Source organism: Leuresthes tenuis, unplaced genomic scaffold (genome assembly GCF_036924035.1).
Source record: "Leuresthes tenuis unplaced genomic scaffold, fLeuTen1.0.hap1 SCAF_21, whole genome shotgun sequence".
Lineage (NCBI taxonomy): Eukaryota > Metazoa > Chordata > Actinopteri > Atheriniformes > Atherinopsidae > Leuresthes > Leuresthes tenuis.
Genome location: NW_027325375.1, coordinates 23,322,206 through 23,336,410, shown reverse-complemented (window position 1 = coordinate 23,336,410; position 14,205 = coordinate 23,322,206). Strand labels below are relative to the sequence as shown.

Sequence of the window (14,205 nt, the reverse complement as noted above, 5' to 3'; positions counted from 1 at the left end):
CACTGGTGTTCATTACAGATGGTTTAAAGCTGAAACTAAGTTTAAAGGCCCATAAAAAATATATAGAAAATGACTTGCACGCTGTTACAAGTGGGAGTGATCAAATGATCACAGATCGGGTCACAGAGACGGCCTCCGCACCCACACACATGGGTTTCTCATTTAGATTTACCACCAGACAGCAGGTCATTAAATCGCAGCTTCACTGTTTGATCGCATTGACCACCACCATTCCCCACATTTGCTTAAGACATCCGTTAATCACACCATTAAAAGAAATGAATCCATCAACTGAGCCTCAAAAAGGGGGGAGCGGAAGGGAAAAAAAAAGCACAATTCTCTGAAGTAATTTAAAGGAGCTCAGGGGGAAATTAAAGGGAACAAGCTGAGGGATACGTTTTCAAATAGCTGTGTAATCAGGTCCCGAGCTATGTAATAGCCCTGAAAGATGAGCCACCCTTTATTGAAATATCTTTATTAGATGTGTTCTTCAGACATTACACAGAGTTAGATAAATGCAAGATTTCTGATTTCATGCTGTACTTCCCCACTGATAAATCGGGATACAGATGGTGTGATTATCTGGTTTCTCTACAGTAGAGCCAGTTTGATTCCACATTGATTAATAAAAGACAAATCTCTAAATCTCCCCCACACTTGCCTGATTATATCCTTTATAAGCCCACCATATATGAGTTTGGCTTTGGGCTGCGAATATTTGATGGAGGAGTCGGCAGCAGCTTTCAAGAAAGTCTGCTTTTCTTTGTGTGTGTGTGCACATTCATAAATGCATGAGTGTGCTGCACAGAGTTTTCAACAGGGACACTGGTTGGTTAATAAATATTATAGGTCAACATGTTTTGATGAAGGAGCCCCAGACTGGGGCATAAACAGCATCCTTTGCGTTTTTTCAAGGATCAGTTCACATGCCAGGCTGGATGAGTTATTATTCCCCTTTTCTCTCTCTCTCTCTCCTGTTTTTTTTAAAAAAAAAAGGATCAATTCCCCTCAGAGAAACTGGCATTCACAGGAAAATAGAGAATATGTGCCCCGGTTTTGTGGGAATAAAATGTGCTGGAGGTAATTAGTGCTATTACAGCAGAGGGCACTGCTTAGCAAGAGCCTGTGAACAGGACACTTTGGGTTCTTATGTACCCCAGTCTCAGCTCAGCACTGTGACCACATAGACACAAACTCACACGCACAAACATTTTCAGACTTGTGCACACACAGTTAAACAGGCCCATCAGGCAGTCCCAGTACTGAGACTCTCTTATCATGTTCAACACTCTGGCGAGTCCACCAGCCTTCTACTCATCATGCAATTCTCCCAAGGAATGGGATTCCTTTCACACCGCTAATGGCTGCAGAAAAGGGAACATTTTCATTTTAATTATCTGCTCAACTCAAGGGTTCCTTTGGTATTCCCCCGCCTTGTGCCCTTTCATCACATTAATGGTGGCCAATGCCTGAAACGAAAACACTAAAGGAAAGGTAAAAAACGCATTCTGTGGTTATAGCGTTCTCCTCTTGTGCAGGAAGAGAATAGCAAAGGAGGAGAGGGCTGGAGAGTGCAATCATTCTCTCGTCCAAGTCCTGTGTGTGCAGCACTGTCTCTGCTTTTCCTATTATGTAGGAGAACAGTCGTTTACGGCACTGTCTCATAAACCCAACATTTCATGTGCTTTGAAATTAAACCTGCAGAATTTGCCTGGTCTCAGAGAAGCAGCATGGACATCAATCGCAATCTTGGACTGGGACTACAAACCCCACATCCGCCTTCTGAGCCTTGCACTCCCAAGAGTCTTTTACTTTCTGAAGGTTCTCAGATGCTCACCGATTGGCAGATCCTCCTTTTTATCCTTGTCATTTTTCTGCATCTCGAACAAAGTGTCTAGAGGATGACACTTGCTGAGCTCCTGCTGGCTCAGCATGTGGTGTCTGCTTGGGAAGGATAGTGGCTCCATTTGAACGTTTCTGGAGAGGTGGTCGTCCCTGTTCTCTATTCCGTGGGCAGAGAGGAGTCTCATACTGCGAGATCAGATGGCGTCTATCATTGGCAAGCAGAGTGATGGCCACTCAATAGGCTCAGAAACATGACAGATTTACAGAGACAGCACTTCAGCTCCTGCCAGTTCTCCCATATTCATGAGCTGACTTGCAAGGGATGCCTTCCCTCGCAAGAGCTATCCATGTAGAGCTCTAAACTGCAGTTCTAACAGTTTAGCTCATGTTACAATATTAATTCTCTATCTTTTTTGTATTGTGTTTTGTAGCTGAAACCTGGGCAGAACAACTCCAAGGACAGCGACAGCGAAAGTGTTAGCGGAGAGTCCAAGCCTTCCATCAGGAGCAGCTCCAAAGACAGACTGACAGATGTGAGTACACCAACCGAACTGACTCATTATAGTTGTAACTACTGAATAATAGCAATGTTTCCATGTAATTCTAAAGTTGCGTCGATGCAAACTTTTGAAAAGCAGCTTGAAAGAACATAAGGCGCATTCAGAAAGTTCTAAGAACGAAGTTCTAAGAACTTTCCATCTCAAATTTAGTTCTAAGAACTTTCCTTCCCCAGGGGAACCGTTTCATTTTGCATTCGCACATAAGTCGGGGACCTTTGTTGGGACTGATGTGACGCAACAGTCTGCGACACTGACGTGTTACTGTAGCGCCACACTCAACAACAAAACCCATGAAAAGTAAGGAGAGAAGAAAACAACATGGAGAGCGAGGAGGCCACCGTGTTTATGGTCTGCATGACTGCAGTATTAATCATGGACGATCACATCAGGCGTCTAAGATCAAGGCTGGACAGCGAGAGTCAGGAGACGAAGAATCGAGCAGTAGGCGATACTTCTTCGTTTCATGAAGGAAAGGAGGAGAGCAGAGTGCCGCAGACACTGTGTAAGTTTAACTTATTAAACGTGCGTCGGTTGTGTCCGTGTCGTATGAGTAAATATTCCAGACAAGGAGCGTAGCTACCAACCACCAAACACCTACGTCATGTGTTCCTATGGAACACAGAAAAGACCCTGCCTCGGAGAAGGAGCTTTAAATGGTTATAGTTGCTGTATGTCCAAATGTGCAAAGAAACGGCCTAGTTCCTGAAAAGGTTATAGGAACTGCAAAAGGTTCCTGCAGTGGGAATGCACCTATTGTGATGTCGGAAGGAAGCAACAGAGATTTATGTGAAGATTTTTGTTTCCAAATTGGAAACAAAACTTTGAGGAAGAAGGTACAAACAAAACCAATCACCATGGCCATATAACAGAGAAAAATGTCTTTCAGTTCTTCTTTCAGTTGGGTACATGTAGTTATTCCTTAATTCCACCTACTACTGGCCATAGTTGATCTCTATAAGCAATGAGACCTGATCACTCATATGCTCAGTCATGTTAAAGTTTATCAGTGTACTTATGAGTAAAAAGTGTTTCCATTAACAAACTTGCCTTAAGTGATCAAAATGTATCCAATTTTGAAGAAACTTTGTGCATAAAGAAACGATGATGGAAACGGGACTAATGTTACTACTGCAGTTTTATAAGTCATAGTTTTTATAAGTCATAATGTGTGCTGCTTTGCACTGTATGTCACACAGATTAGAGTTCAATATTAATGGGAATCTTGCCATTATTTTTGGTCTTAAACCATTAAGATTCTATCTCAACCAGCACTTTGTCTGAAATTTTCTGCATTCTAGGTGCACTCTTTTACAATATTTTGGTAAAAAGCACTATTTGTACCCTGCAGACAGTTGTGCATAAACTCTCTCTCTCTCTCACACACACACACACACACACATTCTCTCTCTCCCGGAAGTTCAACATGATTGAAACGGAAGCAAAGGCATCTAGGTCCTCATTGGTGAAGCTGAAGGAGAGTATTAACAGGCAAAAGACAGAGTGGCTATGTCCTTTCACCTTGTGACATATTCCAAGATGTAAAGCGAGCAGGCTTGAGGGACCTTGTTGCCAGACACCCACCCTTGCTCTTTGATTTGTGTGGAGAATCTACAGCGAAGCGATCAGATATCTGGCCATAATTAAAGCTGTCAGTCGGGAGGCGAGCTAGTCTTTGAGAAAGACATTGCCGAACAACTGAAGCAAATCAGATTCTGCATGTAGCTTTGCAATGCTTGACTGGGCATGAAATGAAATAAGTAATTTGATGTTGACAACAAAAATTGAAATGATACTTGCTGATTTCTGTCAGACTGCACTATGTTGGCGATGCAGCAGCATACCAACATAGATGATGCTTAAACAATGGATTTTGAAGACGCTTATGAGTGAATAGTATGCTTAAGACCCGCCGTATAAAGCAATGAAATATTCAGTTTACGTGCTGTCATCATTTGTTGTAACGTCACTTAAAACTGCTTCCAAGCTCCAGCCATTGATGAACACCTTTCTGCCAAATCCAGAACAATCGTAAAATGTTGTAAAAAGCAGAAAGCTTCAATCAAAACTTCAGAATGAAGAATGTTGTTGCCCTTATATCAGAATTCTTTCCAGTAATGACTAATCAAGGAATTTGGACACTTACCTTCAATGCTAATAATCAGATTTGAATAAAGGAAACTCGCATTTCTTTTAATCTGCATTGAACATCATAGTTTTTGTTTTTAATGTACCAGAATGGATCCATTAAACAAACCACAGGCTACTGAAGAAAGAGCCTGTTGAAATGATCAGCTTCAGTTGGGAACAATAAAATCCGTTCATTTTAAAGGACAAAGGGCAGTTTAATTGATTAAATCTACAAAAGTTCACTGTCATCACCAAACCAGAAAACTACCGGTAAATGAGATACACATGAAAAAGTCATTTGTATCCATTATAGCTCAAAACTCTTTCTATGATGCCATCAGAGCAAATCCAAAGCAAATGTTCATCTTAAGTAAATGCTTTTGCAGCTATCTGAAAGTTCCTTTGGTGTAATTAGGCTTCACCAGTAAGGAAGCCGACAGCCCCCCCCCCAGGTATCGAGGTGACCGAGCATCAGTGCTCATTCAGAACAGCCTTATTTTGGCACGTTAATAACTATTGTGATGGTTAAATGTGAGAAAAGGTATTTGGTTGTATGTACCAGATAATGAGTTTGTAAATATGTATGTTTTAGAGCAAAGAACTGAGGGTAGAGTTAAATTACTTAGGATTTTATTTCACTTTACCATTTTATTACATTTCTACATCTGTCCTTCTGAAAAACTAATTTGCCTGTGTTAATTCCCTCCTATATGAATTCATCCACACATTTACAATTGTTACATTGGTCCTACTACCCATCACCAATAATGGATCCAGTAATGGATACATATTATTCTAACTTGCCTGTTGATGCTGCAGAGTTGCCCACTTTTCTCCATGCATGTGCTTTTTCACATCTGTCTTGATACATGACAGATGTAACCATCAGACCTCTGGGAGCCCACAGACAACTATGTTAAGTTTGTCCTCAATTATTAATCAGATCATTGTTGTTATCATTGTCATTCATAAATAAATCTACCGGTCCTCACTCCATCGTAAGAGTTATTTACTCAAGTTGAAAGATTTTCAAATCGTACTAATTCACCTTCACCCTGTTAAAGAACCCTCCACGTCATATAGTTTTCAAATCAGTGTTTGGATATCTGAATCCTTTGTTTGGTTTTCTCAAATTTACCAGCTTCTTTCTTCCATATAGATTACACTGATCATGCGTATTATGCACACTAAAAAAATTAATCCCTAGTTCATTTGAAAAATACCAGGTTTTGCTTAGCGGAAAGCATCAACTTTCCCCGCTTCTAGCTGGTTCTCAGAAATCAGCTGCCCTCTTTATGCTATAATCACTTCCACCTGACTTGGCATTTCTGCACTTGGTACACTCAGGAGAATAGAAAAAGCTGCAGGCTGGGTTTCCCTACTTCATCTGGTCAAGACACCCCACAGGAGACTGAACATGTCTTCAGAAGAGCTGCTGAAAGCTGCCCAGCATGGAAACAGACTTTTAGACCCCATGTCACTTTAGATGGTCACACTGTGTGAGGCTTCATATCCAGGTCCCCACAGGTTTCTGAACAAGTCCCCTCCAGCCATGCTGTAAAAACCCACTTCACACATCGCAAGAGGTGCAAGCCGGTGCAAGCCGGTGCATTCGAGCTGCACTCTGTTTTCTAGACTGAAGCAAGGAGAAAATGGTGAGAATTCAAAGAGAATAAAAATGGTCTGCCTGACATTGAGATTCTCTTCTTCGTTGTGCAATTGTAATATGTTTTTGTTTATTGTTAATGATGAATTAAGATTAATGCAGAGGGGTTTTTTGAAAGTGTGTTGTCAGTTTGTGCTACAAGCTTTTGCTTGTTCTACTGAAGATTTGAAGCTATTTGAGTTGAAATGCCACACATTGCAGTTGGATACCTCGGATGTGTCAGTTGCACAGAAGTGCTCCTGTACAGTGCAAAAACAAAGGGGAAACATCAAAGTCACTCGTTTGTACCAAAGAGCAGTGTGACAGAGAAGCCTTCTTTGACCCAGTCTGTTCATTAGACCAAGGGTTTGCTAATGGTATTTGCTGCAGCTCTCCCTTTCCCTACACTCCAGTGAAACTGATGAAGTGAGTTTGCCGACCTGGCACTAGCTGGCAGGGAGATGGAGGCCAGAGGAGGTCAGGCCTGGCAGCCTCCTCTCTCCAGCTCGCTTTCCCTCCTCACTCCATCTTGCCAGCTCATTAAGGCCTACAAATGGCACATCAGCTCGGCTGTGTTTGCCTCAACCTCAGACCCCAGTTAAATTGGCAGGCTTAGCTGCATTTGCTAGAAGCTCAGGGTTCCCTTTTGGGTTTGTTTGAAGCCGACATGCCCCCCCCCCTCCGCACACACACACACACACACCCCTCCTCCTCACCCCACCCCTTCAGTCGGGGTGGCAGGCATTCAGGCAGCCAGCAGTCCTGAGCAGAGGGACTCTGCTGGATCAGGGAGGGCATGGAGCTCGGGATGAATCACTCCCGTTTAGTCTCTGCGGCAAGGGGTGAAATGCCATCATTACCCGGCTGCCTATCAAATAAATTGCCAATTACGGGCCTGGGATTGCGAGTAAACAGCATGTTACTCCTTTTTTTCCACCCAAGGCTCTTGATGAGAGGCGGGTGCAATAGAGAGAATATTCGCAGTACTGGGTCAGAGCCCGCCAGTCAGTGTTAGCCAGCGTGATGAGAGGCAGAAGATAATGAATTCACTCATATATTCTGCTTTAGCTGTTCTTCTGAATACAATAGATTCTACTTGTCATATTGGAACAGAGGCAAGGCTTTTTGAAAACATTTATACATTGTATGGTGTGGAATACCCTACCGTAGGATATGGTAATGATTTACATTCTGGGCTGGTTAGAAGTATAACAGCACTGTTACCAAGCTTTACTGGAGTGAGTTCAGGCAGTTTTGTGAGCCGTTTTTCCAACTCTTATGACATTGGTAAAAATTATGGGTTCCATACTTGTATGTCCTGGATCCTCTCAGACAAGGAGAGTTTTTTTTGCCTTTTGAAAGCTGTTTTGTAATGAAACATCTGGAAGTGATATTGTTAAAAGTCAAGCGCACACAGTCTTCCCGAGCTTTTGAAGTGGTCACAGCCCAAACATAGCTAAAGTCTCTCTTATGGCTAGTAAAACTGAACTCAGTTATTACTGGCTCTCTGATGAAAACATGACGGCCTCTTCAGAATCCTGTGTGCATGTGGTGAAATCATTTCCAATTCTCAAATTACTGCTTTTGGAAACCGATTAATGTCATAAAGTATACTTGTTTTTGTGAATTTCTCTGTTATGATTAGATTTGCCGGTATGTACCCGATCTTTACATAATGTTTTATCCTTGACCTTGGAGCACAGACTTTTCCATAAGCTTCTTGTCTGATCTGAATCTCGCTGTCCAAGTGAACTGCTTACGTAATGTGACCAGAACTAGTCTGCATCTCACTATGTCCATCCCACCTTCTCAGTACATTCTCCAGTTATATCCTGCCACTCTGATGCAAATGAGGTCACAGTCCCCTTACATGTCCAGATATGCTGGCCAATTTGCTCTGACACAGAACTTGTAATTGCTTGCATCAATTATCTGTCCTTCTCTCCCTGCCTCTCAATAATTTGAAATGTTTTTTATTAGAGACAAGCATTTAGATATGGAAGTAGGACTGTTGTACCTATAATTAGCTCATTATCCCGGGCTCTCTGAGGCTTCATAGTAACTCTGAAATGAGTGGCAGATGTAGTGCGGGTATTACTTACGGTCTCTCGGAATAAAGACCATATGAATACAGACTTGGTATTGTAACTGGTGTGATGTTGACACTTGCACAGTCACATATTAAACTCACATAGAAGGGATAGAAGCTTAGTCAGTAAAATGACTAATCTTCTATAAAGTCCCAAATCCTTCTTTAGTAAAATGATGAGTCACTTGAATATCGCCACCTTTTGATTAATTACTTTGAACAATTAACTGCTTAGAAGTCCAGACTTGTGGAATGAGAAGTAAGTCAGTTTTACCTCTAAAATCTCTGTCTTTTACATTTACGATCAAATCAGAAATCTTTCAAATCAAAACAAGCAGGATGACTTACGGTTTCATTTATGCCATCTGGGTTTCTTCATTAATTCACAAAGAGCACCTGGAACAGATGGTAGAATTTTAGTGCTGACTTCTTCACTATCTCTGTTTCTGTGAGCTCGAGGCAAGTTCATGCAATAAGAGTTGTTCTCTTTATTTTTTCTTATTCATTATATTAGGTTCCTCAACTGTTGAGCCAGCTTACCAAAGGATCCAGACATAAGATCACTTGACTTGCCTACACCTACATCAGCCTGATGAATAGGCTCTCTCCCAGGAAGTGGCCAGACATGCTTATTACCACCTCTGGCACTTCAAATCAAGCTCTCTTTACTCTCTGTCTTCTTTATTGTTCTTTCCCATTTTCTCTCCCACTGCCTTCAGCTGAGTTGTCAGGAACAGAGTGACACTTTGTGACATGGTAGTCAGGCAAAGTTATGCTTTGCCTCCATTGCACTGCCAGCCCCCAACCACCAAATGTCCATCAGGGACCTATGAGAGGTCCCGCTGGATGATCTGTCCCTGCAAGAGCCAGGGGCACGCCAGACTATGCCAGCATTGACCGAGTTTAACTGAGACTCCCCTGCTTCTGCTCTCCAGAGATATAATTAGAATAAGAGAAGCAAATTGGGAGTGTGTGAATTGACCTCTAAGAAGTCCTCAGGCTGGGAATGCATGACTCTACTTCATCTGGTAATTATTTACCACACCTACAGTAGAAGCTTTGAGAGATAAATTAAATAAGAGGGATCAAAGGAACATTGTGACCTTTGTCTTTATTTTACAGCATACCCAGCAAAGTAAGGGTTTTTAATTGTTGAAACTGATACACATTGATGTTAGTGTTAAAACAGTTGTCTGGTCCTGACTGAATGCAGCCTTTCACTGCTGTAGATGAGAAATCTATTCTCATGGAAGATTAATGGACTGAAGAAGTGGTGTTGAATGTCATTGTTGAAGGTTGAAAGTATTGAACGTCTGAATCCTATCCATATGTTTTCAGGAATGACATAAATAGGCTCAGCCGGAATCCATTTTGACTTCTCAAGCTTAAACCAGTGCCAGAGCTATGTGATACTTGCCAAGTATCCAAGCTCTGAGGCTTCCAATAACAAATCCTATTCCACATAATTTCCACTGAAATTGGCTATGCGCTGCCACCTTGTTTTTGCTTTTGCCTTGCATCCCACTCTTTGCTGCATGGTACTTCTGCGTTCCCTGTAACCCGAAGCTGAAGCCCCAATTTTTAATGTCATACCATGTTCTGGTGAGGGAGTCTCTCCTCTCTTTGTTCCAGCCGTTTCAGCGTGGAGGCTGTTCCGGTGGGATAAGTTGAATAAGTGGAGCCCGGAGGAATCTCTACAAAGGTCTCACTCTGATTGGATGCAAGCAGAGCCCAAGGAGAGAGTGCTGGTTGCCATAGCAATAAGAGCAATGTGGAAATGGGCTGCATGGAGGAGATGGGGAAGTGGTTCTTTCTTTTGTGATAGGTCTTCATTGACTGACTTCCTCTTTATGAATACACACTAGTCAACAAGCATGTAAGCACAAATATGCAAAGGCACACAAACAGCACTACACACACCTTTTTGCCCTCCAAACAGAAGCCAAAGAAGGGTGTTTATTTTAATCACAATAGCCTAGTCGGGGTGTCCTTGTGCCCAAATTACAGACAAAAAAAAATACAATTAGATCCATCAGCAGTCTAGAGCCATCTCTGTCTCATAAACATGCCGACCACATATAGCTCACTTCCCCTGAGCCAACACTCCTCATTGTTGCATATTTAAACAAATACATGATTGGAAAATATCTCACCATCTTTCTCCTGGCTTCTTGTGTTGCATGCTTGCTTGAGTCAAACCAAATAGTTTAATTCTTCAACCCGTAATATTCAGGCTACAGAATTAAACAAAGGGGTAATGCAAAACTCTCCATGGACCGCATGTTTGTGTTTTGTATACTGTATATGAATCCTCCTTGTGTTTGTTTGTATCGGTATTTAGCTGCAGGGTATATGAGCCGTGTGGGAGACTTGTGTGTGTGTTGTCAATTTTTTTTTTTTTTTTTTGGATTATCGAAAGGTTACGAAGGGCTGGGAATGCTGTAATGCTGTTTTGGACAGCCAGTTGGTTCATAGACTCGGTGCAGTCTGTCATATCTATGTCCTGGCTGAAATGGAACCGTAAGGTGCGGAGACCAGCTGCAGGTCTACAGTGTTTGTGTTAGTGATGCAGCAAGTCCTGGATGATGCGGTCAAGAAATTTAATCTCAAAGACAAATGTTTTTGTTTTTTTTCTCCTTTTAATAAAACATTCTCTGTAACTAGGGATGCATCCACCAGAGTTCTTCTTGGTTCATACTTTTTCACTTTCCTATATGCCCAGACTTTTCAGCTGTTTAAATCTTGTAAGGACAAAAGGGCTTAGATGCACAATGTCTCTGACAGCAAAATTAACATTACTGAGATAAAGATCTGCTCAAAATCCTTATTTCAAAGAAGTTTTCAGTCTTGTCTGTGGAGGTAAACAAAGGTTGGTTAAAGGAAGTGCACAAATATATTCTGAGCAGTACCAAAGTTGCTTTTTACTGTTAATGAATGTGTTGTGTAGAATGTGTTGTTTTAAAGCTATTATTGTTTTCCCTTTTTTTTCTTGTATACATAAGAAAATGGTGAGAAAAAAGGGAAATACTAAAAGAATAGATGATGAACTGAATGATTATGTAACACATGAACTTTTTAATATTTCATATTCGCCTTGAGCCCTTGTTTTTTTGGATAGACTATACTTTGTTATACTGGGTGTATCAGAGCCAATTCTTATTTTCCGTTGTGCTGGAGAGGGGCATGTTCTCTTATCCATGGCCTGTGCAGCTCACAGGATTACTGTCAGGCATTGTATGTCACACCATTTTATTTCAGAAGCCATTGCAATTTCCCTTAAAACCATAAAAGCAATAGTGCCAACAATGAATAAATAGATACTGTAGATAGACACAGACAGAGAGAAAGACACATCGATATATATACGAGAAGAGGGAGAGAAATGGTGCCCCTGGAATTAAAGTCGGAGAAGATTATTCCAGAGACATTATTTCCCTCAAGCCGTGGGTTTAAGTCAAATTTGGAAGAGAAATGAAATTGCCAGTAGTGAAAAACTAGACTAGGTAGGAGTTCATGAGTGGAGAAATAACATTTTCATTTGTTTCTGCCCCAGTGGGAGACGAGCAGCCTTTCAGTAAATACAGACGGCTATGAGAAATGATTTTTTTTTTGTCTGTAGGATATTGTTTTAATGTGCACTCGTCCATCTGTAATCTAGAGGTCACGCCACAGGAATCCACAGGATGGCCATTGTACTGTTGTCTTTACAACACAAGTGTTATAAAGACACTCATCTCCAGTTGGGTCCCAGTTCCAACAGAGAGCCTCCCTTAAATGTGGTCTGTTTTAAACTGAAATGTATCCAACTGATGCTACTGTTTTTAAATTTGGTCTTTTTACAATAAATGCTGTGAATTGAAATTTTCATTTCAATCCTGGTTTCTGAGCTTGCCGAGGTGTGCTCAGGATGGAGGCACACCACACAATATTATTTGTTCTTTGCAATGATGATAAATCCAGTATGGTAGATTTGTGCAAAGATTGGCAAAAGACAGCTTTAAAGTTAGTCTTTTTGTCTCTGTGTTGCATTGCGTTTCTCTTTATTTGTCTGGACTTTCAGTGTTTTTCAGTCTAGTTTGCAATAGGGAACAATGTACCATAATCGACTCTTTCTTCTTAAGTTTATCTTATTTAGAAACTATAACAGTTTTTTCTTTCGTAATGGAGCAGAGTGTAAGCTCGTTTTTTGGCTCTTTTTTTTTTTTTTTAAATGGATTACTCTTATTTTCATAAACTAAAGCTGCCAACTTCTTTTAATGTCTGATCAATGAATGTGTTTCGAAATACTTTTACTCTCTATTGAAGTTATTTATAAGGTGTATTACAATTCATGATTAATTTGCAGGAGCAAAGCTTTGCTTCAATGCTGTCAGCAGTGATGTACTCCCAAGTGATTACGTCTACTTCCTGTCATCCAGTATCAGCCAACACATAAAGCGCTTGTTACATGGCCTGCTCTGATTATGGTTGATATTGACTCTGGAATTGAATAAATGTACGCAATAAGAAGATTAGTATTTCCCAAGAGGCATGCCTTCCCCTGCTGCATTCATTCCTGATGAGCCATGTTGATCCTTTTGAGGCTTGTTTTTTTTCATACAGTCAAATCCCATCTCTGACTACAATATGTGTAAATACAAAAGAGCAATGGAGATTAATCTGCTGGCCATCTTAGATATAAAAGCAGTGGCCACACAGTGAAGAGAGGGTGAAATTGCGCTGTAGCTTTTTGTTGAAAAATGCTTGGCATAATCACAAATTTGCTCCACTTTGCTTTGCATATTCATTTCAGTCAATCCTGCCACAACATATTGCAGTTCCATGCCCTCAAGAGCAGGAATTCCGCTCCAGTGAAGTGAATTGCCACTAATGAAATTTGATTCAAATGGTAACAGTTGAGGAGAAATTACTTTATTTTTGTTTGAATTGAATTAACAGTTTTTATCAGTCATTACTTGTAGTTGCAGAAAAACAGCAAAAGAGATGTTATTATGTAGAGTGATTGCTTTTGGCAGGAATGACCTCCTGTACCATTCTTTGTGTCAGCGGGGATGAAGAAGCCTCTGGCTGAACTTTGTTGTTTGATCACTGTTGTTTTAACAGTGTGTAATCTTCTCCATTATATTGAGCAACATTTACATCATTTTTCTTTTTATACTCAGCTTCAGGGGCTCCACAGCGGGCTCCAGAGCAGGCCCCAGCACAGAGCCAGCCTTCTTTATCAGTTTGTTAAGCACAGTGGTGGTTACAAGTTGACTGGGCCATATAACCACCGTCCTTGTCCCAGTATATATGCATGGGATGTGAAAACCTTCAAGACATCGTGGTGCCTCTAACATTCTGTGTGGCAGATCATAGTGCATGTACGTAGAGCCAAATTCACTGCAGAGACTTTGTTTGTTTGTTGTCTTCACATAGACTTTAAAAGTCATATTTTGGTCAAACTAACACAAAAATTAGTTTTCTATGTTGTCATAGATGTGATAAACCTGCAATGCAAATCACTCTCTCCACCACAGACGTAGAAAAGATGTCATATTTAGCTGCAAGCATTAAAGGACATTTATATATTAATTCTATTTTGATATTTTAATTTATTTATTTTATGATAAATATATATATATATATGATAGTTTATTTAGCTTTGATTCCATAAAAGTATCAATTGTTGATGATCCAAAACAATTATTTTCTGTGTACTAGTTTGACATTGAATTTTTGATAGAAAGTGCATACATACATTCATACAATGTGTAGTATGTTTGTGTGTGTAAACAGTTTGTAGCGTGTGGGTGTAAAATCTCTGGTAAACTAATTAGATGATTTGGCTCCTACTTTTTCAAAAAGGAGTCACATCAGCTGTGTTTGAGTAGCAAAGAGGTCAAAGTGCAGTCCAGGGGCTCATAGTACAGAGGATTGGATGGGATTAACCTTGGTCT

At 40.7% G+C, this 14,205-nt stretch overlaps 1 protein-coding gene across 7 annotated transcripts in view; it reads left to right on the top strand.

Annotated features, from left to right (window-relative positions):
• Positions 1 to 14,205, top strand: part of auts2a (activator of transcription and developmental regulator AUTS2 a) — a 278,438-nt gene that overhangs the window by 119,519 nt on the left and 144,714 nt on the right. For all 7 annotated transcript variants that reach the window (XM_072374256.1, XM_072374254.1, XM_072374257.1 and 4 more), the window contains one exon: positions 2,277 to 2,378. In XM_072374256.1, the coding sequence (XP_072230357.1) occupies positions 2,277 to 2,378 (102 nt within the window). The remainder of the gene's footprint in view (positions 1 to 2,276; positions 2,379 to 14,205) is intronic.